Here is a 24,846-nt window from a genome sequence, read left to right as displayed (position 1 = left end):
GCGCAAGATGGAAAATACAAGGGAGTAAAGTATATAAGGGACGTAAAAATGTTGAACCGCACACACGTTGCGCCGTGTTAACTCGCAGAATTTAAAACGGAACGTAAAACAAAAATTTTGCGCAAGATGAAAAATATAAGGGACTAAAGTTGAAGTAAAAAATTGTGAGGTTAAATTGCGAAAGACGAAAAATTATGGGTTAAACGTAAAAAAATCAAATAGGTTTGGGTTAAAAGTGAAAAATCAAGTTTTTTTTTGGAAAATACCCCTAAGCATTGGATACACCCACTCTATGCATACAATTGTTGAAAATTTATAGTATGGAAATTAGATCATTTATTTCAATTAAGTTTTTAATGATTAAACAATTAAATTACTTATAAAAAACAACAAATATATCCCTTCCCTTCTCATTTCAAAAACAACATTTAAGAATTAACAAAAAGCACATTTATCGATTACCATACGCCCCGCATGCGGTATGCGCATATAATGTATATGTGTGTGGGTGCTCGGGGTGCAAAAGTGAAAGTGCACAATTTTAACGTTATTTTACTAATTTCGTGAAAATAATGTTAAAAGAGAGGGATGGTTAATCATGCATCATGTGGTGGCGTTGATATCCGAAAGACAAGGGAGTACATGCACTAATTGGCCTTTGTCTTAATTGTCGAGTGTTGTGTGCCTTATGTCCAAGGCTTGATACAAAACTACCATCAAGCCGTAGGTCTCACTGGAAGCAGCCTCTTTATTCCTACGGGGTAGAGGTAAGACTGTCTACATCTTACCCTCCTCAAACCCTGCCTTAGCTTTGCTATTGGTAGGATTTAATGAGTATGATGATGATGTATAATGACATTTATCGATTACCACTTTTCTCTTCTCAAACAAGAGTAAGCAAACACAGTGATATAGAAAAAAGGGAAAATGACGACTCCCCTAAAGCCATGAATGGTGGATTTGGCTTGAAATAACTATTTTCTCATTATAGCCTCTTTTTCTCTCAACCTTTAATCAAATTGGAAATGGGATTGAAGAATGAGATGCCTTGGGAGGGATTCTTCCCTCTTAAGGGTTGTTGAGAATAAACCATTTCCCCCTTGGGCCACAAATATACTTTTAACATTGATTTAATACATAACATTTTAAGTATGGGGTGTTACCTTAACATTGATCTAATACATAATCTTTTAAATATGGGGTGTTACTATATCCATTATGGTTTTTAACTGGACTTAAACGCTCTTTGGTATCTCAACTAGGTGGTATGCAGTACCGAGTCCCGGAGTCAGTTTAGTGGCTAAGATTTGGGTTTTGATAACTGCAAATTCGTTATCAATCCCCATGAGAAACTCATACAACCTCTCTTTTTCTTGAAGCTGTTTTCCAACATCACATGTGCACCTGTTGCAGGTACATCGTGGGATAGGAGATGCCGACTGAATTTCATCCCAAAGAGACCGAAGCCTCATGTAATAGGCTAATAGGCTGAAACAGTGGTCCTGTCCTGGTGTGTAGCACCAATCTTGTTCTTTAGTTCGTAAGCTCTCGGTGCGCTTCCTTCCCAAACCTTTCTTGTAGATCTTTCCACATCTCTGCATCGTTGTTGGCATACATAACATTACATCTTATTTATTTCTCCATGGCGGTGGCAAGCCACCCTTTAATCATTGCGTCTACTCTCATCCATGGCATGTAGTCCTTGGATGTCTTTTCAGGTTTCTCAATCGAGCCGTCGATGAAGCCAACCTTATTCTTAGCAAACAGGAAGTTCTCCATCTCCTGCACTCAATCCACATATTTTTCTTCTAACAATGCATCATTAACTTGCATTTGTCTAGGGTAATCAGAAGGGTGAAGATAATATGGTGATGTCACACCCCAACCGATGGCGGAAACATCGGGATGAGACGAAGTGTGTAGATTGCTCAAAACGTCATAACACTATGTGACAATATTTAATTAAATTCAAATTGCATTTAAAAACTAAATGTCATACAAATTCAAAAGGAGATAACAACATTGTTTCAACAAATAACCTAACAACAAAAGATAGATAAATTTAGGTGTGTATCTAGCCACCCTAAACTTGTTTCATCAATCATCCATACTTCAATAATCAACCTGCAACATGTATTAAAATAGAGTTTCAATGCAAAAGCAAAGAGCGAGTATACAAGTTTGTTTACATAGCATAATAGAATAAAAACTCATATCCAACATGAACATAATAAAATAGTTTCAGCCATGCTAGTTTACGCAGTCTAAGTGATAGCCCAAGTTTCCAATGCGTTAAAGTACCTAACCCAAAGTTTCACGGGAGGTTAATATGTCTCCTCCTAACAATACCCCAAAGACTAACGGGGAGGTGCGTTACCCCTATAGCGCTACCAATGTTAAGGCGGAACTACACACAGGGATTAAACGTTCACATAGCACAAAATAGTCTCAAGAATCACAAGTTTCATGTTTCATGTTTAAATGGATAGAGTAAGTTTCAAATAAGTTTCAAGTGTCACGTGCGTTTAATATAGAATACATGTTGCACCCAAAGTGTTTAAAAGTAAAAATGGGTTCGAGTATACTCACGGTTTACAAGTCTTGACTTGGAAGATCCGAGAGTAAGTTTGGTGGATGATTTAGCTTGGAGCACCTAGTCCTTCTACACGAGGAAACGTAGGTGTGTGAGTTTGGCGTTTACGGAAGATTAAGAATATGGAAATAACTTAGTATAACGAAAGTATATGTGTATGTAAAAATAATCATCTTTTAGACTTTATAACTATCATATGACACTAGGTAACCAATATGGTTATTTAATGTTTTTCATGGGTAGTGAACCCATTAGAATCATATTAAGGTTTAGGTCTTGGATGATATTCTACTTCTTTAACATGTAAACACAAGTTTAACATCAAAGGTTCGAATGAGTATATGCTTATACTTAGGCTAAATATTACATATTATTTAGGTCCAATATTTCAAGTAGGAGGTAGAAGATTAAATCTCCATTTAGGCACCTCTTAGTTACAAGGATGTCATATATGGGGTAGGAAGACTAAGCTTCCATTTAGGCACCCCTTTGAAGTTCACCACTTCTCTTGATGTAAAGACAACCAAGGAGGGTCACGAACTAGGGTTTATACGAGTATGTAAGATAAGCTAACTAATAGAAATCATCAAATCATGTGAGGATTGTATGTTTGGACAACCCAAGTTGTTCCATAATCACTCATGTATCAAAGTCTAAGTTTGACATGACTCGTGGGTTAATACCCTAATCAAAACACCAAGTTTATGAGGTTTAATCCTCTGATTTTAAGTGTCTCAACCATGTTTTTAAGCTTACCCAACCATAAGAGAGGTTATAAGCATTAGGACATTGGTGTGAGATGTGTTAGACACAAGTTGGATAAGAAATAACAAGTCGTTGAATAATAATAAACAAAACAGAAAGTTTTAGTTCATTTTAGGGCAATTCCAAGCATGATTCTTCCAAGTAAAAACCAAGGATTCAAACCCAAGAACATAACAAAGCATTAGAAAGAAGAACCAAGTGGTTTGGTTAAGAAATGAGACTGTTACACTCACTTTTGTGAAGATACAATAATCTGTCCAAAACTCAGATTTACTGCAGATTGAGAGTGAATTTGTGAAGATTAGAGAGTTGTGAAAGTCTAAAATGGGTTGGAGAAGGTGAGTATTTATAATGGAAGAGTTAGAAGGTGATTGGAGGTGATTAGAGGTGGATTAAAGGTGATTGGGTGAGTTTGGAGAATTGGATTTCGTGCAACCAGCTCAAGAAACACACATTCTGCCGAAACAAGGGCGTAGCGTGACGCGAGGGGGGCTAGGCGTCACGCGGCGCCCTAGTTCCAACAAGTTTGGTTTTGTTACATTTTGGCCCCTGAAGTTTATGTTTGATTCTTTTAGATGCATTTTTGATAGTTTAGGAACTTGTTTTGATATAAAAGCATAGCATAAGGTGTAGTTAAGCATGATGATCATAACCAAAGTATGTTTAAGCGTATAAATGTCATAACCAAGTATCGTTCTCGTTCAAAACACGTTCAATGCATAAGTTTAGATTAATTACAAGTTTCGCACATAGTTTCCAAGAATAACGATTAAAGATCGATTGATTCACCAAATCGAACATACGAGCATACATAGAATGCGTATAACATAAACGTAACAAAATACAAGCTTTATTAATGATCCAACTCTCGGTTTGATAATGATTACAAAGAAAGGAACGACCACAAGGATACAAGGTTTCCAAAAATAGAAATTCAAGCAATGGTTTCTAAATAGGGAAATTATGAAAACGCAGGGCGTTACAGGTGAGTTGTAGTCAACGACGTTGCTGCCGTTGTCCTTCGTCGCCGATGTATCGTCGCCTGCCATGAATGTCGTCGAAGCAGCATGATCACTGCTCTGATACCATTATAAATTTCAAGGTATCGAAGTTTTATTGATTCTGAATATTTTCCGATACAACTCAAAGAGGGAACAATCCTCTATATAAACACATAAAAGGAAAGTGTAAATAAAGAATGTCTTAAACCTGGGGCATAATATTAGGAGGAAAAACATAAAAGATATGGACCAATTAATAAGAGATACGAACCAAAAATAATGAAAACCAATAAAACAACTCATAAACCTCTTAACCTAATTTAGAGAGCTATTGAGAGCAAAAATGCTAAGAATTTTTTAGGTTATTAGAACCAAAATTTACTCCCATAAAGCTTGTGAAGGAAGTAAGAAAGTAAGAGTAAAACACAACTAAAGAAATATTATATAAAACACAACTAGACTTTCTTTTTGTTATAATCAATTTGAACCAAAATTTGCTCCCATAAAGATTGTGAAAGAATCAAGAGTAAAACACAACTAAAGAAATATTATATAAAACACAACTAGACTTTCTTTTTATTATAATCAATGCAAGATGTTATCAAACTAACACAATTAGACATTTTTTTATGTTAAACAAATGTAGTATGACTTTTCAGTTATGCCAAATTAGATTATTTGTTTCAATTAAGTTTTCAATGATTAAATCAATTCAATTATTTATAAACAAAAATAACAAATGTAACCCTTCCCTTCTTATTCCAAAAACAACATTCAAAAATTAACAAAAAGCACATTTATCGATTACCACTTTTCTCTTCTCAAACAAGAGTAAGCAAACACAGTGATATAGAAAAGAGGGAGAATGGCGATTCCCCTAAAGCCATGAATGGTGGATTTGGCTTGAAATGACTATTTTCTCACTATAGCCTCTTTCTCTCTCAACACCTTTGATCAAATTGGAAATGGGACTGATGAATGAGATGCCTTAGGAGGGAATGAGGGATTCTTCCGGGTTGTTGAGAATTTACCATTTCCCCTTTGGGCCACAAATATACTTTTAACATTGATCTAATACTTAACCTTTTAAATATGGGGTGTCATCATATCCATTATGGTTTTTAACTGCACTTAAACGCTCTTTGATATCTTATTAAATTGATTAATAACGGTCAAAGCATCCACATTTACATTAACTACACACATTACAACACTAGGTTAACACGAAACCCAATAGAACCGCAACAAGATAGCACGACTCCGCGTCAACAACTTCACGTGTGTAAGAATAGAAGTCTCCTATAAATAACTCATAAATCTCTTAACCCAAATTAAAAAGCTACCAAAAGCAAAAAACCTAAGAGTTTTAAGATATTCGAACTATTATCTGCTCACATAAAGCTTGCGAAGGAAGCAAAAGTAAAACACAACATAAAAAATATTTCCTTACAAAATATAAAACACAAGTAGACTTTCTTTTTATCATAATCAATCCAAGATATTCGAATATTGCCAACATCACTAGACTTTCTTTCTCTATGAAACAAATGTATTCAACCAATCGATCCCAAATTACTTTATTTGTTTGAATTAAGATTTTAATGGTTTAATAATAAATTCAATTATTATAAACACAACATATATAAATATTAACATTCCAGAAACAATAATATTCAAGAATCGACGAAAAGCACATTTATTGATTACCCCTTTTCTCTTCTCAAACAAGAGTAAGCAACACAGTGACATCGAAAGAGGGAAAATGGCGACTCCTCCAAAGCCATGGAAGGCTGAATATGCAAAATCCGGAAGATCTTCGTGTAGAACATGCAAGACCCCTATCGACAAAGAAATCTTGCGTCTTGGCAAGATGGTTCAGTCCCAACAATTCGACGGTTTCATGCCTGTAATCCCACTTACGTTTCTTCCTTAAATTTATATGCATTTTAGGGTTCTTGATCTTTAATTGTTAGTTACAGTCTCATGGTAAACGGGTTTGTTTCAGTTTGTTATTTGATGATTGAATTGTATTAGGGTTTTTGTTCTTTTTCAAATATTAGTTGTTATATGGGTGTAGTTGTAAAGTTAACATCAACGTTGTTTCCTAAAGATGTAACTCTTTTGATATATGAAGTTAAATTGATAGTGTACTACTTATATGAGTCTAGTTTTAAAATTAACATCAACATTGTTCCCTAAAGATATATATGTGATTATTGTGATATTCGTAATCGAAAACAGCCTGAGCCAGCCGGATAATCAGTTGATAACTTGATATATTTGTGCATTTTTACAAATTATTTTTTTTAACTTCCATTTTCGAGAGTATAACGGATATAAATGTATAATGGATTCTTGAACAGATGTGGAATCATGCTCGGTGCATACTGAAGAAGGCGAAACAGATAAAATCGTATGGATTCTGTTACTTTTGTAGTTTTGTTGTTATGATGCTTCCTCTTTAAGAGATATATATTTCTTATTTATTTATTTATTTATTTATTTATTTATTTATTTATTTATGTTGTTGTTGTTGTTGTTGTGTTTTTTAGCTGTGACGATGTGGAAGGCATTGAAACACTTCGTTGGGAAGATCAGCAGAAAATAAGAGAATATGTTGAAAGTGGAGGAGCCGGGTCCTCGAGTACGCCTACAAGTACACCTGCTCGTTCTGCTGCTAGTAAATGTGCAATTGAAGTTTCGAAAACGGCTCGTGCTACTTGTAAGATCTGCAGTGAAAAGATTTTGACAGGACAGGTGTGTAATTGTTTTTAGTGGTGGCAAGACGTTTTTCGGGTGCGTAAGGGGTCAAAACGGGTAATTTTGTGGGGGTTCAGTTGACTCGAAACATTTTATATCCAAAATATAATTTTCTTTAAACAATTTTTACGTTTAGGTTCGTATATCTAGTAAGCCGGAGGGTCAAGGTGCTAGAGGTTTAGCATGGCATCATGCTACATGTTTCATGGATTCTTCTCCAACTACTCAACTTGAAACGTTGGACGGGTGGGAAAATCTGCCGGATTCAGATAAGTCAACTATCGGTTCAATGGTTAAAAAGCTTTCAACAACCAAAAAAGGTAGTTTCAAATTTAGTAAATAGCAACCAACGTACTTTTAGTTCAAATTTATGTGACCATTTTGCTTGTTCTTTATGGAAAAGATGAAGTGAAGGAGGAAAAGGAGACTCTAAATGGAAGCTCTAAGCGTAAAGGAGCAGTTGACCGTGACCACAAGTCAAAGATGCCTAAGATTGAAGACTCTCCTTCGAATGCAAAAACATCAGTGGACGGTGAATTGGACCCGTCTAAATTGCGTAGTCTATTAGAGGCCCAAACAAAAGAATTATGGGCTCTGAAAGATGATCTCAAAAAACATGTATCAACATCAGAGTTACGGGAAATGTTGGAAGCTAATAACCAAGATTCATCAGGATCGGAACTCGACCTGCGTGACCGTTGGTAAATTTCCTTTTTTTTTTAACTCTTACTAGCTATAAATAAAAAAGTCTCAAACTTTCTTTTGTTACATGGATCTTTATTGATTAAAAATCGTCTGAAAAAAACCTTATTTATATTTCTAATGATTAGAAGACAAATTGTATCGTTCATGATGTCTGTCAATAGGGTGCAAATGAACCGAATGTTCATCGAACAATTGAACTGTTCGGTGGGAAATTCGTTTATCATCATTCGTTTGATAAATGAACGAACACGAACTAGAAATTTCGTTCGTTTAGTTAAATGACGGACATGAACATAGGCCGCATTCGTTCATTTACGTTCGTGAACGTTCGGTAACGTGTTCGTTTTTGTTCATTTGTGTTTGATAGTTCCTTAGGGTTTTTAATTTTTATATTTTATTTTATTAAGTTTGTGAGATATTATTTATGTTAATTATGTTTATCATATGATTATGTCAAGTATGTTTGGATAATCAGGTTAGTATATTTTGGTGGATCTACATACTGTTTGTGATGAAAGATGATAATTTTATTCGAAATTTAATATATTTGTGTTCGTTTATGTTCATGAACACTTTCACTTGTGTTCATAAACATTCGTTTGTGTTCATTTGCATTCGTTACCTAAAATTAACTAACGAACACGAACACGTTCATTTCCTTAATGAACAAACACGGACATAAAATCTCGTCGGTAAGTGCTCATGAACACATTTATTTTCTTAACGAACAAACACGAACAAGACCTTGTTCATGTTCGTTTGGTTCGTTTACTAGGGAATGCTGTATGATAACAATCTTTTTTATGTGCATACACGGTCATTAGCATATCATGAAGACGGTTTTTACGTGTTTCCAAATTTTCTTGAATCAGTGCTGATGGGATGCTATTTGGAGCACTTAAACCATGTGAACTTTGTTCCGGGCCTCTTCACTATTCTGGCGGTACGTATAAATGCAAAGGGTTTCTAAACGAATGGAGCAAGTGCGCGTTTTCCACTACCGAACCTGAACGCGTAAAAGGAAAATGGAACATTCCGGAAGAAACTAAAAACCAATATCTGAACAAGGTATTTTGGTAAATTTACACTCAACGTCGATATATCGGTGGCGTTTGATTATTTTCTAATTAATTGTTTTTAATTAACAATCATCAGTGGTTCAAGACACAAAAGACGAAAAAGCCTGTTAGGATAATGCCTCCACCTTCATCTAGCACTCCTGGAAAGCAAGCTAGTACTGTAACGACTCAGTCATCTCACAGTGAAATATTGGGAGATCTGAAAGTGTCGGTTATCGGTTTCTCATCTAAAGCTATGGTACCATTTCCAGTAGATTTGCTTTATCGTGTTTTCTTAAATCATACAGCTTTTTGATAATAGTGTCGTGCAGGATGAATGGAAGAACAAAATTCTGAGCGAGGGAGCTCAGTTTCATCCGAAAATTAAGAAAGGTATGTATTCTTTAGTCTTTACTTGAGACGTGAATCGGAATCTATTCATTTACTTACGGGCCGGTTGATTTGGGTTATGTTGACCTATGCAGTTAATAGTAGTGATATATCGGTTTTCGGTCCCCATGTATAATATCGGTCAGAATATCGGTACCGATATTATTGGCGATATTGACCGATATAACCGACATATCACTGATATTTGACCGATATAACCGATATATCACTGAATTTTTAGTGTTTAATTGCTATATACATATATAAATTCTGCATGATATTAAAATTACCGATATCCGACCGCCGCACCGCGATACCCTGTATCTCAAATATCGGTCCTTGACCGATACCCGATATTTTACCGCATTAACTGCATAGATGTTGACCGAGACTATTTTCAATGCATACTGCCTCATAAACCTCGGTTTTCTATATTTGAAATACGTTTTACCGCATCAACTGCGTAGATGTTGACATAAAGATTATTCTCAATGCATACTGCCTCATAAACCACAGTTTTCTATATTTGAAATACGTGATTATTGCCTTGGTATTTTGTATGAAGATTTAAAATGTGTGAAACTAATATGATGCTGTTTTTATGTCAATATGGCAGACACAAACTGCTTAGTTGTAAGTGGAGTCCCAGATAATCTGAATGCTGAGATGAAGAAGGCAAGGTAGTCCATTTTTTAACGTGACCCATTTTACATAATACGGTTTTTTATGTAAAGTTGGCAACTTTCTTTACTTTTCATTTCAACTCAAACAGATGAATCAAAAACGAAAAGTTGCGTTTTCTTTTGCTTACTCCATGATGACCTAAATCTTTAATACATAGGACCTGACCCATGAACTAGTTGCACGTAAATGACTCCTGAAAACAAGTTAAACATGACCCGTGATTTTGACCCGCTCCTTTATTACTTTAAAACAATAACAAACTAAATAAATGCGACATAAATAAACAACTGTTGGGTGTTGACCCATCCAAACGATCCACATAGGGCTACAAACGAACCGAACGTTCAGCAAACAGTTCGGGAACCGTTCGGCGGGAAGTTCGTTTGTGCTCGTACATTTAATAAATGAATGGACACGAACAAGATATTTCGTACGTTTAGTTAAATAAGCGGAAGATGAACAGAGGCTGCGTTCGTTCATTTATGTTGGTGAACGTGTTCATTTGTGTTTGATACTTCATTATTTTTTCCAAATTTTATATTTTATTTAAATACTTTAAAATTTCAACAAATAAAATATTTAATAAGTATTAGTGTATTATATTGTGTTCGTAAACGCTTGTTTGTATTCATTTGTGTTCATTACCTAAACTTAATAAACAAACACAAACGAACAAGGACACGTTCATTTCCCTAACGAACATGAACAGAAAATCTCGTTCGGTAAGTGTTCATGAACAGTTCGGTAACACATATGGAAGTATTAATATAATAAAGTATTATAATGGGTTATATTCTTGAAAATTGTGCTAACTTGATCATGACAGGAGGATGAAAATACCTATTGTGAGGGAGGATTATCTGGTCGACTGCTTTGAAAGAAAGAAAAAACTCCGTTTTGATTTGTATAAACTCGAAACCAACGAAGAGGCTAACAAAAGCATGGTCACCGTAAAAGTCAAAGGGCGGAGCGCGGTGCATGAAGCATCTGGTTTGCAAGATACGGGTCATATTTTAGAGCACGGAAAAAGCATCTATAATACAACTCTTAGCTTATCGGATCTATCCACTGGTATTAACAGGTGGTTCTTTCAAATATTTTAAATATTTCCATTATTTTTTTAAAGAGTAAAATGCCATTTTCGTCCCTGAGGTTTGGCTACTTTTGCGACTTTTGTCCAAAGGTTTGTTTTTCCGTATATGGATCCAAAAGGTTTGAAATCTTTGCCATTTCCATCCAACTCGTTAACTCCATCCTTTTTTTGACGTTAAGTCAGCGGTATTTTCGTCTTTTTAGACATTTTTGTGATGATTAAAGGGTTTGGGTGGGGGAGAAAGTCAACAGAGGTGGATCTTTATTTCTTATAGTGTTTTTTAATTGAATAAAAAATTGTCTAAAAAGACGGAAATGCCCCTCATTTAACGGAGAAAAATGGATGGAGTTAACATGTTGGATGAAAATGGCAAGATTTCAAACCTTTTGGATCCAGACGCGAAAAAACAAACCTTTGGACAAAAGTCGCAAAAGTGGTCAAACCTCAGGGACGAAAATGGCATTTTACTCTTTTTAATATTTCCCTTTTCACTTTTGTGTTTATACATGTTACGTGTTTTTTTTTTGCATGAAGTTATTATATCCTTCAGATTATCGAAGATGATAAAGGCTCAGGCTGCCATGTATTCCGAAAGTGGGGTCGTGTTGGCAATGAAAAAATCGGTGGGACCAAGTTGGAAGAGATGTGTAAAGAAGACGCAATTCACGAATTCAAACGGTTATTCCTTGAAAAAACCGGGAATTCATGGGAGTCTTGGGAAAAAAAGACGCTTCAAAAACAACCCGGACGATTTTACCCCTTGGAAATTGTATTGTTTATCTTACCTATATACTTTTGTATAGGAGTGGGTATGTGGCAAGATGGGTGGGTTGGGTAACCTGTCAAAATAGGTTTGGGTCAACACAAGTAAAGTTTACAATTCCGGTCGTGTCAGTTGGACCCAACAACACCGTTTTGTCCATTTTATCGAGTTTTGTAACTATTCAACGAATCGAATAACGAATTTTCGACTTAATTGAATCGAATTGAAAATTATAAATTCGTATTCGATTACTTAACTCAAATTTGAATCGAATCGAACTTGAATATTTGAAAACCGAACTCGAAGCTTGATAATCGAATTCGAATCGAGTCAAATTTTGAATTTTTCGAATCTGAATCGAATATTGAACACCCCTACGTTGGAGATAAATACAACCTAAATCGATCTGTATTCCGTAAACGGGGGTGAAATTGCCAACATTTCTTTCCCGAGTCACATTTCATTAGCTTCCGCTAACGCGTCGAATGCTTGATCTTGCAGGATTACGGTGTGAGCAAAGATTCGATTCAGAGAAACAAACTTAAAGATGCTAAAAGTCAACTTGCTCCCCCGTTAGCAGAGTTGATGAAGATGTTGTTTAACGTGGAAACATACCGGTAAATACAATTTATAATAATTTATATATGTACTTATATTCTTAAAGGAGGAATCTTTTTATATATATTCAAACTTTGCAGGGCTGCAATGATGGAATTTGAAATAAATATGGCGGAAATGCCCCTTGGGAAGCTTAGCAAAAGCAATATTCAGAAAGGTAATTAAGTTTGTTAATATTTTATCGGAATATTATTATCTTTTCGTTATTATAAAGTTTGGTTTTCTTGATTTTTTTTCCTTTAGGTTTTGAAGTATTGACTGAGCTTCAGGATCTATTAAACAAGTCAACTGACAACCCTGCAGTCAAAGAAAGCATGATTGTTGCCGCCAGCAACCGGTTTTTTACAGTTATTCCTTCGGTTCATCCACATGTAATCAAAGATGAAGATGACTTTAAATTGAAGGTAACGGCGGTATTAATATTTTATTTTAGTTAACTTTAATAGTTTTTTTTTTTAAATAAAGATACCGAAGTTTTGCGATGTTGGTTGGTTGTTATTAATATTTTATTTGTAGGTTAAAATGTTGGAAGCGCTTCAAGATATCGAAATAGCTTCAAGGCTAGTAGGGTTTGATGTCGACAACGATGATTCCCTTGATGATAAATACAAAAAGCTTCAATGTGACATGGTCCCACTTCCTCACGACTCTGAAGATTATCGGTTAGTTGAGAAATATCTCCAGACAACACATGCCCCTACACATACGGTGCGTCTAATTCTCTCTCTATATCTCTTAAACATAGTTGTTAATAGCGACCATAGCGGTCGCTATAGCGCGCTTTATGGTGATGCGACTATGTGTCGCTATGTTGGTTATGGCGATGAATAGCGAGCTTAGCGACAGTTTGGTTTTTTTTTTTTTTTTTTTTTTTTTTTTTTTAATATCAATTAGATATAGCTATAAAATAGCTGGATTTATAGGTTTTTGTTAAATATACATTTAAAATATCATATATACAAGGGTATTTTGATGTAATATACATAAAAAAATTTTCAAAATTCTTTTTCTAGTGTAATCGCTATTTATAAAATAGCCGTCGCTATTTGTCACTATTCGCTACGTAGCCTATAGGTGCCTTGTCGCTATTCGCCATCGACAACTATGCTCTTAAATGGTTTGAAATGTTTCACGGGCATTTTGGTCTTTTGACATAATAACACCTGTTCTGAAATTTTGATCCTTTTTTTCAGGATTGGGCACTTGAACTTGAAGAAGTTTTTACAGTTGAACGACGAGGGGAGTTTGATAAGTTTTCTCCATATAAAAATAAACTCAAGAACAAGATGCTCCTTTGGCACGGTAGGTTTAATTAAACCCCTTTGACACGTTTGTTTTCACGCTACATTTTTTTAATTTTTCCCCTTTTACCCATTTCGTTGATAGGTTCTCGGTTGACAAACTTTGTTGGTATCTTAAGCCAAGGATTGCGAATAGCCCCTCCTGAAGCTCCTGCAACGGGTTATATGGTTCGCTCTCTCTTAACACATACACACACTTATACATATATATAGAGGCCGGTTAACATACAAGACCACCTTATCGTGCGATGCGTACACGAGCAACTCAACTGCACATCTGATCTAATCTCGGCCTTCAATTGAACGCGGTGGCACAATAGTAATTAACCTTGCATAATTACACACGTTATAATACATGATTACGCACGTTATTTGCGTACGCATGGGTTGGGCTTAACCCTAATTACTCACGTTATTTGCATAATTATGCATGGGTTGGGCTTAACCCTAATTACTCACGTTATTTGCATAATTATGCATGGGTTGGGTTAACCCTATTTACGCACGTTATATTGGTGGTCGCATACCGTTACACGTTAAAGAGCCTTTTGTATTTGAACCTTTCACTATATATATATATATGTGCAGTTGTAATAATCTTTTTTGATGTGTAGTTTGGCAAAGGGATTTATTTTGCCGACTTGGTGAGTAAAAGTGCTCAATATTGTTTTACCGACAAGAAAAACCCGGTGGGTTTGATGCTACTAAGTGAAGTCGCTTTAGGGGAGATGTACGAGCTAAAGAAGGCCAAGGTCATTTTTTTACAATTACATTTTTTTTATAAAATTGTTTTTGTTATGTGTAATTAATATGTTTTCATGGCCGTGAAACTTTTTTTTTATTTGTTATTTTAGTACATCGACAAACCTCCAAAAGGGAAGCACTCGACTAAAGGGCTTGGCAAGAACATACCTAATGCGTCGGAACACCTTAACTGGAAAGATGATGTCATCGTGCCATGTGGCAAACCCGTACCGTCAAATGTTAAGGCGACTGAATTGATGTATAATGAATACATCGTCTACAACACTGATCAAGTAAGTTCTTTAATATTTTTTTATTCGTAACTATTATTGAAGTATATATCAATTTAAAATATTTCTTTATTGAGATTATATATTAATATTCTTTTAACAGGTTAAGCTGCAGTTCTTGCTGAAGGTGCGGTTTCATCACAAGAGGTAAGACGGAAAAACGCAAGAACTGTACAAATATGGTAATGTTTTGTTTTTCGAAGTTTAGCAGCTAATTGCTTAATGATCTCGTTTTGTGGTTTGTTTGGAGATCTCAAGCAAAACTTATTAGTTATTAGTATTGTACTTGCAAATACTTTTGAAACCGTAGTGACTTCTAAGCTGCCTATTTTTGTTCAAATTCCGTGAAAACGGGCCAGCTTTTGCGTGTTGTCGCCTTGTCGGGAAAGGTGGTAAGATGGGTTTGGTAACGGGCTGGAGTTCTGAAATGGGTCGTTTGAGATAAAACAGAACATATACCATATCGACCTATTCAAAGTAAATGAGATGAAGTTCCGTCTCTAGTTGTCTGGTTTGTTTTATGAATTTTAGTATTGTTTATAGCCATCGCCTATCGCGTATGGACACATTGATGAGTGTCGGTTTTGCGTGGCGTTTTCTCAGAGCCGGCCTTGAAGGAGGGTGGGGAGGACAACCGAACAGGGCCTGTGATTTCGTAGGGCACGCAATTTTTAAAAAAATCCGATATTATATATGTAAAAAAAATTTTTAATAGGGTATAACCAAAAAAATATTAACATAGGCCCACTTAAAAAAATCATATTGTTTAAACTATTTAGCCCATTAGGTTAATGAGCCCAATACCCAAATATTTTCAAAAAACTAATAAAAAAAAGAATTTTGGGCGGCCCTAAGAGCACGTTTTTCAAGCTCGAACAGGGTACATGAATTTTCAGGGCCGGGCCTGCGTTTTCTTGTTTCAAGGTGACGAATGTTAGATACACTCGCATGATTTGCCCGTTGTGTTTTTCTCAGTTCGTTATGTTGGTTTTCCAAAGATGATATATTTCACGGATTTTCCGGACTGGTTCGCATGTTCTTCGTTGAATGCAACAGATTTTGACAAATGCGGAAATATGGTTGATGTCGTATATTATATGATATGATGGTTAACAGTTTAGGTTGGAAATTGATGGGAATTTTAACATGACATCATGATACATATTTTTGGGGTGAGAAATATTTATAAAGTAGTCAAACTTTAATAAGGTTATGTTATGTAGCTATAAATTTTGGTGTGCGAATGTTTTTTTTATTATACGGCAGGTTAGAACCTCGTGTATTACACGAGTTGAATAAATGTAATTTTATGTACTAAATAATAAAACATGGGTTAAAGATTATATATTTAAAAACCTCGTTTATTACACGGGTTAAATGAATGTAATTTTATATATTAAATATTAAAAGATTACATCTTTAACTTGTGTTATACATCAATTTCCTTTATTATATAGTATATAGATATATATTCTTATGTATTTTTATTCAAAGTGCAAAGGATTTTCATTCTTCATATATGATGATTATTAGAGGTGCACAAAAAACTCGTATCCAGAACCAGACATGAGAAAAAAACCCGGAACTAGTATTTTTATACCCAGGTATTTTATACTTGAAATCAAACCCGACCCTACCCGTAAGTAAAGTAAGGTAAGGACATGGTATACGTTTTGAGCGCAATGCCAAGGCCTGAAACCGTGCTCGGTTTATACTGTAAATACCCAGAACCGGTCATACAGTCATACCCTATACTTGAGCCCGGTTATACTCTATACCTGATATCGTTTTTTTAAACCTGATAGAATACTTGAATTTTTAAAGTATTTTTATGTTTACAACTTTTATATTTAAGTTTTTTTAAAAATGCATATTATAAAGCATATAATTTTGTTTTTTTTAATGGCAAATTTGGATCACTGACGGATCACTGGAGTATTATCGTGCCACCAGCAGAACCACCCGATCATATCCATCTCCACTAGGCAATAATGCCTATACACAAATTCAGGAGTAAACCCAATAAATTTGGAAAAAACCCCCTTTGTGAGAATCGAACCCATGACCTAATGGTCATATAAGCCTTATCCCCACCCCCCAAGATACCACTAGGCTATAATACCATGGGTAAGCATATAATTTGTACTTGAGTAAATATATGCTATTGTAATTGATTTTTGTAAATTACAAACCAAATTTATTTTTTAAATGAAGTTATTTGTGTAAAATAATTAAAAGAAATATTTTTTTAAAACTGAGTATTAAACCCGGACTCATACTCGGTTATATCCGAACCCGATCATACCCTATTCAGGTACACATAGTATGGTTTTTCTTCTCAGTACCTGTAACCGAACTTTACATGGTTTCTCTGAATACCTGATCTTGTCCGGAACTAGGTAATATAAAACCTGATTTGTGCACCTCTAATGATTATGCTAGTAATTGATGCTAATCATATTCATGGTTGGTTTATTTGAAGAAGTTTTGGGATTTTGGTGCTTGAAAACCATGTTGGAAATAATTGGATAACAAACGCAGTAACACAACTATTTTTAAGAATTTCTCATAACTCCTTTTTTGTTTGTTAATAAAGAACGAAACACAACACATGCAAAACACTTGTTGGCTCTTTAGGTTAGTATATATATATTAGCAAAATTTTAAACCTTTTGGACTAAACTAACAAAATAACTCAAACCACGGGGGACTAAAATGACATTTAACTCTTGTTTTTATCTTCTTATTTTATTCTTATTAAATCCAAGAAAACATCCTTTTGATAAATGTATAAGGGTGAAGGGAGTGGTTACCTATTTGGAATAGGTAAACTCTCCATTCACCCAATCTGACAGCGACACGCCAATTCACCTAAATTGTTTACCCAATGCTCAAAAACGTTGGCGGTGGTTTACCTAATGGGGTTTAGGTAAACTATTTAAAAAAATGAAAAATGTGTGATTGGTTGAGAAGTAATGAACCCCACCACACACCCATCTCTTTCCCCATTCCTTCCCTCTCACCGACTCGGTGACCACTCACCGATTTCGCACCCCATTTCGGTAACATCCCGGCGGTAAAAAGGTTGGTGGTGGATGGGGGTTCGGTACCGAGTGGGTTTACCGCCTCACTCCGCTCACTTTAACACATTTAATTTTTTATTGATGTATGAATCATAAACTTTCACTTAGATTTAGAAACCTAACGATATTAGTGGTGTCTTATAAATTAAATACAAACAAGAATGCGATAAAGTTGGCTGCACAATGACGTTATCTTTTATATTTATTTATCACATTGTTTAACGAAGCATTGTGAGACCAAAATCTATCAATGTCAAGCTTTCCAAAAGCAATGCTTTTAGTTTCTCTTCTATGTTAACAAACAAATAGACACATGTAATAATTTCTTAAAAAAATGGACTATTTTGAGAGTCATATAAACACATATATTTTTCTTTAAATGCAACACATATAAATTTATAGTAACCGAAAACAAATCAAATTCGAATTATATTGAATCAAACCCAAATTTTCGATCGATTCATTGTTTACTCTTTGACATGGAGATTTCCAAACCAAACACGATCAAGTTCATAATTTAGCCTGATCGGACCAAATCAAAACTAATCTGAGCTTATAGTTTTGTTTCGAATATCCAAACCGTGCTCATAGCTATCACTATTCACTAATCTTGGAAGTAAGGTTATAAACGAAATTTTTATTTATTTATTGAATATATGATAATACGAACATAAACAAGATTTTAGTTAGTTTACTTAGATGAATAAACAAGAACAAAACTTGTTCGCTCTTTTATGTTAGTGATAGTTTAAAGAGTAAAATGCACGGATAGTCCCTGTAGTTTGGTGAAATTTCACCTTTAGTCCCCAACTTTTTAGAATTACACTCTTAGTCCCTGTGGTTTGACAAGTTATTACTCGGATAGTCCCTAAAGCGGATGAAGATTACACAGATAGTCCCTGTGGTTTGACAGCTTGTTACTCGGATAGTCCCTATAGTTTGACAAGTTGTTACTCGGATAGTCCTTGTCATTTCACACCCACTTAACCAGAAAAACTAACCTCCATCGGCTTTGGGGACTATCCGAGTAACAACTTGTCAAACCACAGGGACTAAGAGTGTAATTTTGAAAAGTTGGGGACTAAAGGTGAAATTTCATCAAACCACAGGGACTATCCGTGCATTTTACTCTAGTTTAAAAAAACTATGTATACGTTGGCATTCGTTGTTTTTAAGGAACAATAGTACAATGCTTACATTTGTTTATATTACGATGATTCGATGAAGATAAAATAAACTTAAACTTTATTTTCTTAAACAATCAAACATCAACCTATTAATTTGCATAGATTATGAATTTTATATATATATTTGTAATTTGAGTTTCACCCACTATACTTAAAAGAATATATGTTTTTTTAACCTAATCGTTTATTTAATTTATCTTTTCCTTAATAACTTATGTTCATTAATTTTAATTTTAATATAATTCTCTTAAAAAAATAATAGGTAGATGTGTTTAATTTTTTTTACCTTTACATTCCGGTAAAATTTTTGTTGAAAACAAAGTTTTTTTCCAAATAAAATATTTTTCAGGATCATTAGCTACAATCATTGTTTATAGTCTTGAACCGAACGTTGAAGACAAAGTTTTATCCAAATAAAATATTTTTCAGAATCATTAGCTACAATCATTGCCTATATCGTCTTGAACCGAACCAATAATCCAGTTGCGACACCGGTATCGGTACCAACATCAGTATTATCAGAAACTGTACCGATATTCGTTTTATGATTTTCAGTCAATAGAAAACACATGTTGATATCCTTTTAGCCATATCACGATTTTATTTATTTGGTTATCTCTTTCAGTTGTTATACCGATTCGGCATCGTAAACCATATCAAATACTAGTATCGTAACAAATCAAACCAAAATTGATCGAAACTGAATTTCCGGATTGTGCACCGAATCTTACTAGGTATAATCTTAACTTAAAATCTTATACCTAAGTCTATAAATAGTATATATTTTTCGAACTCCAAAAAGAATATATCTTTTCTTCTTTGAGTTTTCAAAGTCAAACAAACGACTTGACCATTTTCTTTTTGTTGATAATCATAATCCCTAATATGAGGAAATACCAGTGAAAAGGGTCCCCTACTTTTGAGTTTAGTTGTTCCAAAGGTGTTAGGCAAGGAGATCCGTTGTCTCCGTTTTTGTTCCTTTTGGTTATGGAAGCTCTATCCAGTATTTTTTGTAAAGCTGGGGTTGAAGGATTATTTAAAGGAATTCAAACCCCTAATAATGGGCCGAAAATCTCGCATATGTTTTACGCGGATGATGCTCTTGTGATGGGGGAGTGGGATAGGGCTAATGTGTTAAATGTAACCAGATGTTTGAGAATTTTTTATATGTGTTCGGGTTTAAAGATTAACCTTCATAAATCTAACTTATACGGGTTGGGAGTGGAAGATGGTGAGATAAGGGATATGGCTAAAGTGGTGGGGTGTAATTCTGATAAAATTCCGCTCACTTATTTGGGGATTACTGTGGGAGCTAACATGAACAGAATTAATAATTGGACTCCAATTATTGAGGTTTTCGATAAAAGATTGTCGGTGTGGAAAGCTAAAACTATTTCGATTGGGGGGAGACTCACTCTGATTAATTCTGTGTTGGAAAGTCTCCCTATTTATTACTTCTCGTTATACAAGGTTCCAGTAGGAATTGTAAAAATTCTTGAAGCGAAAATGAGAAATTTTTTTTGGGCGGGATCAAATGAAAATAAAAAAATGAACTGGGTGGCTTGGGATTGGATCACGTGGCCTAAATCAAAAGGGGGGTTGGGCATAAACAGACTTAAAGAGATCAATTTGGCTCTTCTTTTTAAATGGGGGTGGAGGTATAGAGTCGAAAATCAAAATTTATGGAGAAAGGTGGTGGAAGCTTGTCATGGTAATAACAATCAAAGGAGCTTCCTTCCACTTAATGGAAAAATTTCGGGATGTTGGAAAAATATTGTGAATGCGATTTCTAACCTGAAAATTAACGGGAAGGGTTTAAACAGCCTGATTTTGGGTAAGGTGGGGAACGGGGAGGAGATTCGTTTCTGGCTGGATACTTGGTTGGGTGATAAGCCTTTTGTGGAAAGATGGCCACACTTGTTCGGTTTGGAATTGTCTAAAATGTGCAGGGTTGCTGACAAAAGGGATGGGATCCAAGGTTATAGCGGTTTTGTGTGGAATTGGTATAGACAACCAGAGACAGATGTTGAGCTTAAGGAATGGCAGGAATGTCAGGAGGTTCTCAGCAGGGCATCATTTTCAAATAATGAGGATTTATGGTTGTGGAACGATGAAAATCAGGAAGGATTCTCGGTGAAGGCAGTAAAAATGGCTCTTATTAAGGATAGAGGAGTTAGTCACCCCCCTAACTTTGAATGGTGTAAATGGGTTCCGATCAAATGCAATATCATGGCGTGGAGAGGTAATCTGGATAGATTAGCTACGAGAGTTAACTTAAGAAGAAGGAATGTGAATATTTCTTCAGTTATGTGCCCTTTTTGCGATGAATTTGAGGAAACGGTGGAGCACCTTTTTACTGCTTGTTCGGTGGTGGAGAGAGTTTGGTCGGCTTTCAGTGCTTGGTGTAAATTGCCTCAGATATATGCTTTCGACTTCAAAGACATTATGGAGATTCACAATTTCACGTGTCTCAGTAAGAAAGCAAAGAGTATCATTCAAGGTCTGGTGATGATTTCGTGTTGGTGTATCTGGAAAGGAAGAAATGATTTGGTGTTCAAGCAGTTTAGACGAAGTCCACAAGATATTTTAGGGGAGGTTAAATCGAAGGGTTATGGGTGGGCTAGAAATAGAACTCCTTGTAATTATATTAGTTGCGTAGATTGGTGTAAATATCCGTTGTATATGTTGTAATTGTCGGCCTTTTGCCCGTTTGGGTCGGGGGTGTTGTTTTGTTGTTTGGCCTTTTGCCCGTTTGGGTCGAAGGTGTGTTTTAATGAAGTTTTCTTTTCAAAAAAAAAAAAAACCAGTGAAAAGGGTCGGGTTCCACCAAATCTAAAAAATGGGTCAAATTTGTAAGTTAGTGTTATGTTAATTAACGTCATAATCAGCTGCTAATCAAATAAGTTGGCAACACGACAACAAGCACCGGTTCCCAGGTGCGGCGTCGTTCGGCGGAAAAGTATTTCTTTAAAACCCCTTTTAAATTAATCAATTTACACATGGACCCTATTCTTTTTCCTTTCCTAGTCGCTCATAAAAGTTGACTTTAATAGTTAGTTGCATTATTATATAGATTACTTATTAGTAAGCTTTTATGATCTTTAATGTATTTTAGAAAATAATGTGTATTATTTTATGTGTTAAGTGACGTTCTTTCACTAACGTTGAGTTCCATGTAAGCCAAATGAGGCTTGGGAGTATATTAGACTTTAACGCCCTAAAACACTGATTCAGATGCGTAGGGTCGGCCTAAGGGTAAGCGCTTGGGCATTGGGCCACCAAAACTATAGGGCCTCCACAATTTAATGAAACCACAGTCCATTTATAAAAGATTTAGGATGTGAGTTATTAACAGATTGATGGTTGGTAGTGTAGTGGTTTTGTGTAAGTATGGATGTTGGTGAGACCCGGGTTTGAATCCCTGTTTTTGCAATTTTTTCCTTGTTTTTAAATTTTTAACACAATCTTTCAAATAATTACATTTGGGCCCTTCAAGTTTAACTTTCAATTACATACATTTTTTTTTGGGAAAAAGGCCACAAGATTTTACTTCGCCTTAGGCCACCAAAATGGTTGAGCCGGCCCTGCAGGTGCGTTAAAGGGGGCACCACCAGAGGGGACGTGAGAATGTTTATGGGAACGAGAGGGAGAAAGAGGTGAGGGCCACCCCAATGCACCAATCGATTTTCTTTTATTTAATTATCAGTTAAATTACAACGTGACAGATAAAGGGTGAGCTAGTTAAAGTCTATAATCTACGTGATAGTGACGTGGTGGACATTATGCTAAACCGCAATGCATAGTGCTAGAATGGAGGGTATCCATCAACATTCTCCAAATGACACATAAGCGCCACATAAACTTTTTCCCCAACTCACCAACTTGGAGGGTGTGTGTGAATGAATTCGAGAAAAACTCCCCATTCTTGAAGATTGAAATTGGCCTCGAATTGGAGGAAGTAGTGTTCCTGCATGGCCTTGAGCATCTTGTTTTCTTTTCCTGAGCTCTATACCATATACTCTTAGAAGTATGTTAGATGAGTGTATAATCTTAGAAGTATGTTATAGGATGTTTAGATGAGTGTATAGGATGTTTTAACATGATGTAATAATCTCATATTGATTTTAGTAATGATGATAAATAACTTGGCTTCTTTAATTGGTTTATATAATGGTGTTGCTAAATAGACACCACTTCCATTTCATTAGTGTAAACTAGACCATATCTATCACATCATACAAGATTTACGAGTCATACACCCTTTTATGACATGGCGGAAAAGGTCATATAGGCTATATGAGTTTATCCATGGTCACATCAATTATTTTTTGCTAGTCAAAACATCATACGGGTTATTTGATTTGGCCATCATACAACTCATCAGGGGCGTACCCACATTATGCTAAGGGTGGGCGGGCGTACCCCATGAAAATATATTTTTTAGTGTTATTTTTCGCCATAAATCCCGACCGCACCTCTTGGAATTTTTTACCCGCACCCCTTGAAAATTTTCAACCGCCCCACTTAGAAAAAAAATAATTATTAACCACTTATTCACTTAATTATTTAATCCAATCTACAATCAATTTTTATTAACACAAGCCCAAACCCAACTTAAAGAAATTTGAACTAAATAAAATAACCCAAACCCATCCATCCATTCCATTTCCAAATCCCGTCCCCAAAAAAACTCGCAGCGACTTGACGCCACTGCTCATGACTTGGTGGCTTTTTTTACCAGAAAAAACAAAATTCCGGTTGGACCGACCCATATTACGTCAGAATTCCAATATATAACTAGTATGGTTTATTTATTTATTTATTTATTTATTTTGTTTTATGTGATGATTAGGAGAAAATATAGATGTGTAAGGGTTTAATCTTTTTATATTTTTTTTTGATTTTTTTTGTTGTTCTAGACTTGTAGTTAAATGACTTTGTTGTTTTATCTATAGGTTTGTTTGTTTAAATGATTAGTTACAAGTAATCAACATTTAATATTAGGGCTTGAATGTTTAAAAATATAATTGAAAGTTATGGGCTATGGTTGAACATGATTGTTTATTTTGTTTAAGTGTTTAGTGTTGTTGTATGAACTAATGGAGCAAATTATATGTGTTAGGAACAATGAGTAAGAATGTAATAAACTTATGACGTATTTACTATCTTTAGATGATATCTTGGATATATATCAAAAAAAAAAATGTCGGGCACAATTTTAAATACGATTGTAATTTGTAACAACGTTTGACATGTTTTTGATGATTTGTAAATTTTAGTTTGATGTTCTTTTGTCTTACATGATCTGACCCGACCCGCTATGAACCGATATTTTTATACAGCTAGGGGTCTAAAATCTTTGAAAATATTCCGCATCCCCAGGAAAAAATTCCTGAGTCCGCCACTCCAATTCATTTAAATTTTTTCCATGTCATATGACCCATATGATTTGTTTAAGGTCATGTGACCCATATGAACCATAGCACACATATGACACATCAATAGTGTGTTAATAGTGTATTAGTTATGTTTCTTTAGCTGTCCCCTTATACAATACGATGAAATTGAAAATCATTTCATATTGATTAAAAGAAATGGAACTAGAATTGGATCAGAAATGATATGTTCTCTTAGAACATACGTAGGTGATTAACAACTTGTTGTTTTATTTTATTGGTATGTGTAGGAAAACGTTACATATCTACGTCACCTTATCTATTATATTATCTTCGTCCTATAAAGAATGTTATATTACAGTTGTAGCAGTGAAAATTTTGAAACGTATATTTGTTTCAAGAAATACTTGCAAGT

The 24,846-nt window shown here is 35.0% G+C and overlaps 1 protein-coding gene across 1 annotated transcript; it reads left to right on the top strand.

The window, feature by feature from the left end:
- Window positions 1-6,027: 6,027 nt before the first annotated feature.
- On the top strand, window positions 6,028-15,123 carry LOC110884018 (poly [ADP-ribose] polymerase 1). Its single transcript, XM_022131694.2, has 20 exons — window positions 6,028-6,265; window positions 6,723-6,772; window positions 6,912-7,116; window positions 7,256-7,439; window positions 7,523-7,820; window positions 8,697-8,892; window positions 8,980-9,141; window positions 9,215-9,275; window positions 9,889-9,952; window positions 10,783-11,037; window positions 11,584-11,818; window positions 12,314-12,429; window positions 12,511-12,587; window positions 12,674-12,834; window positions 12,947-13,138; window positions 13,624-13,732; window positions 13,817-13,899; window positions 14,346-14,483; window positions 14,586-14,768; window positions 14,869-15,123. Exons 1-20 carry the CDS (start codon window positions 6,122-6,124, stop codon window positions 14,914-14,916), a joined length of 2,961 nt encoding a protein of 986 aa, XP_021987386.1. The 5' UTR covers window positions 6,028-6,121; the 3' UTR covers window positions 14,917-15,123.
- Window positions 15,124-24,846: the final 9,723 nt, after the last annotated feature.

This window comes from Helianthus annuus, chromosome 10 (assembly GCF_002127325.2).
Source record: "Helianthus annuus cultivar XRQ/B chromosome 10, HanXRQr2.0-SUNRISE, whole genome shotgun sequence".
In the NCBI taxonomy this organism is placed as follows: domain Eukaryota; kingdom Viridiplantae; phylum Streptophyta; class Magnoliopsida; order Asterales; family Asteraceae; genus Helianthus; species Helianthus annuus.
This window is presented reverse-complemented; position numbering and strand designations above follow the sequence as displayed.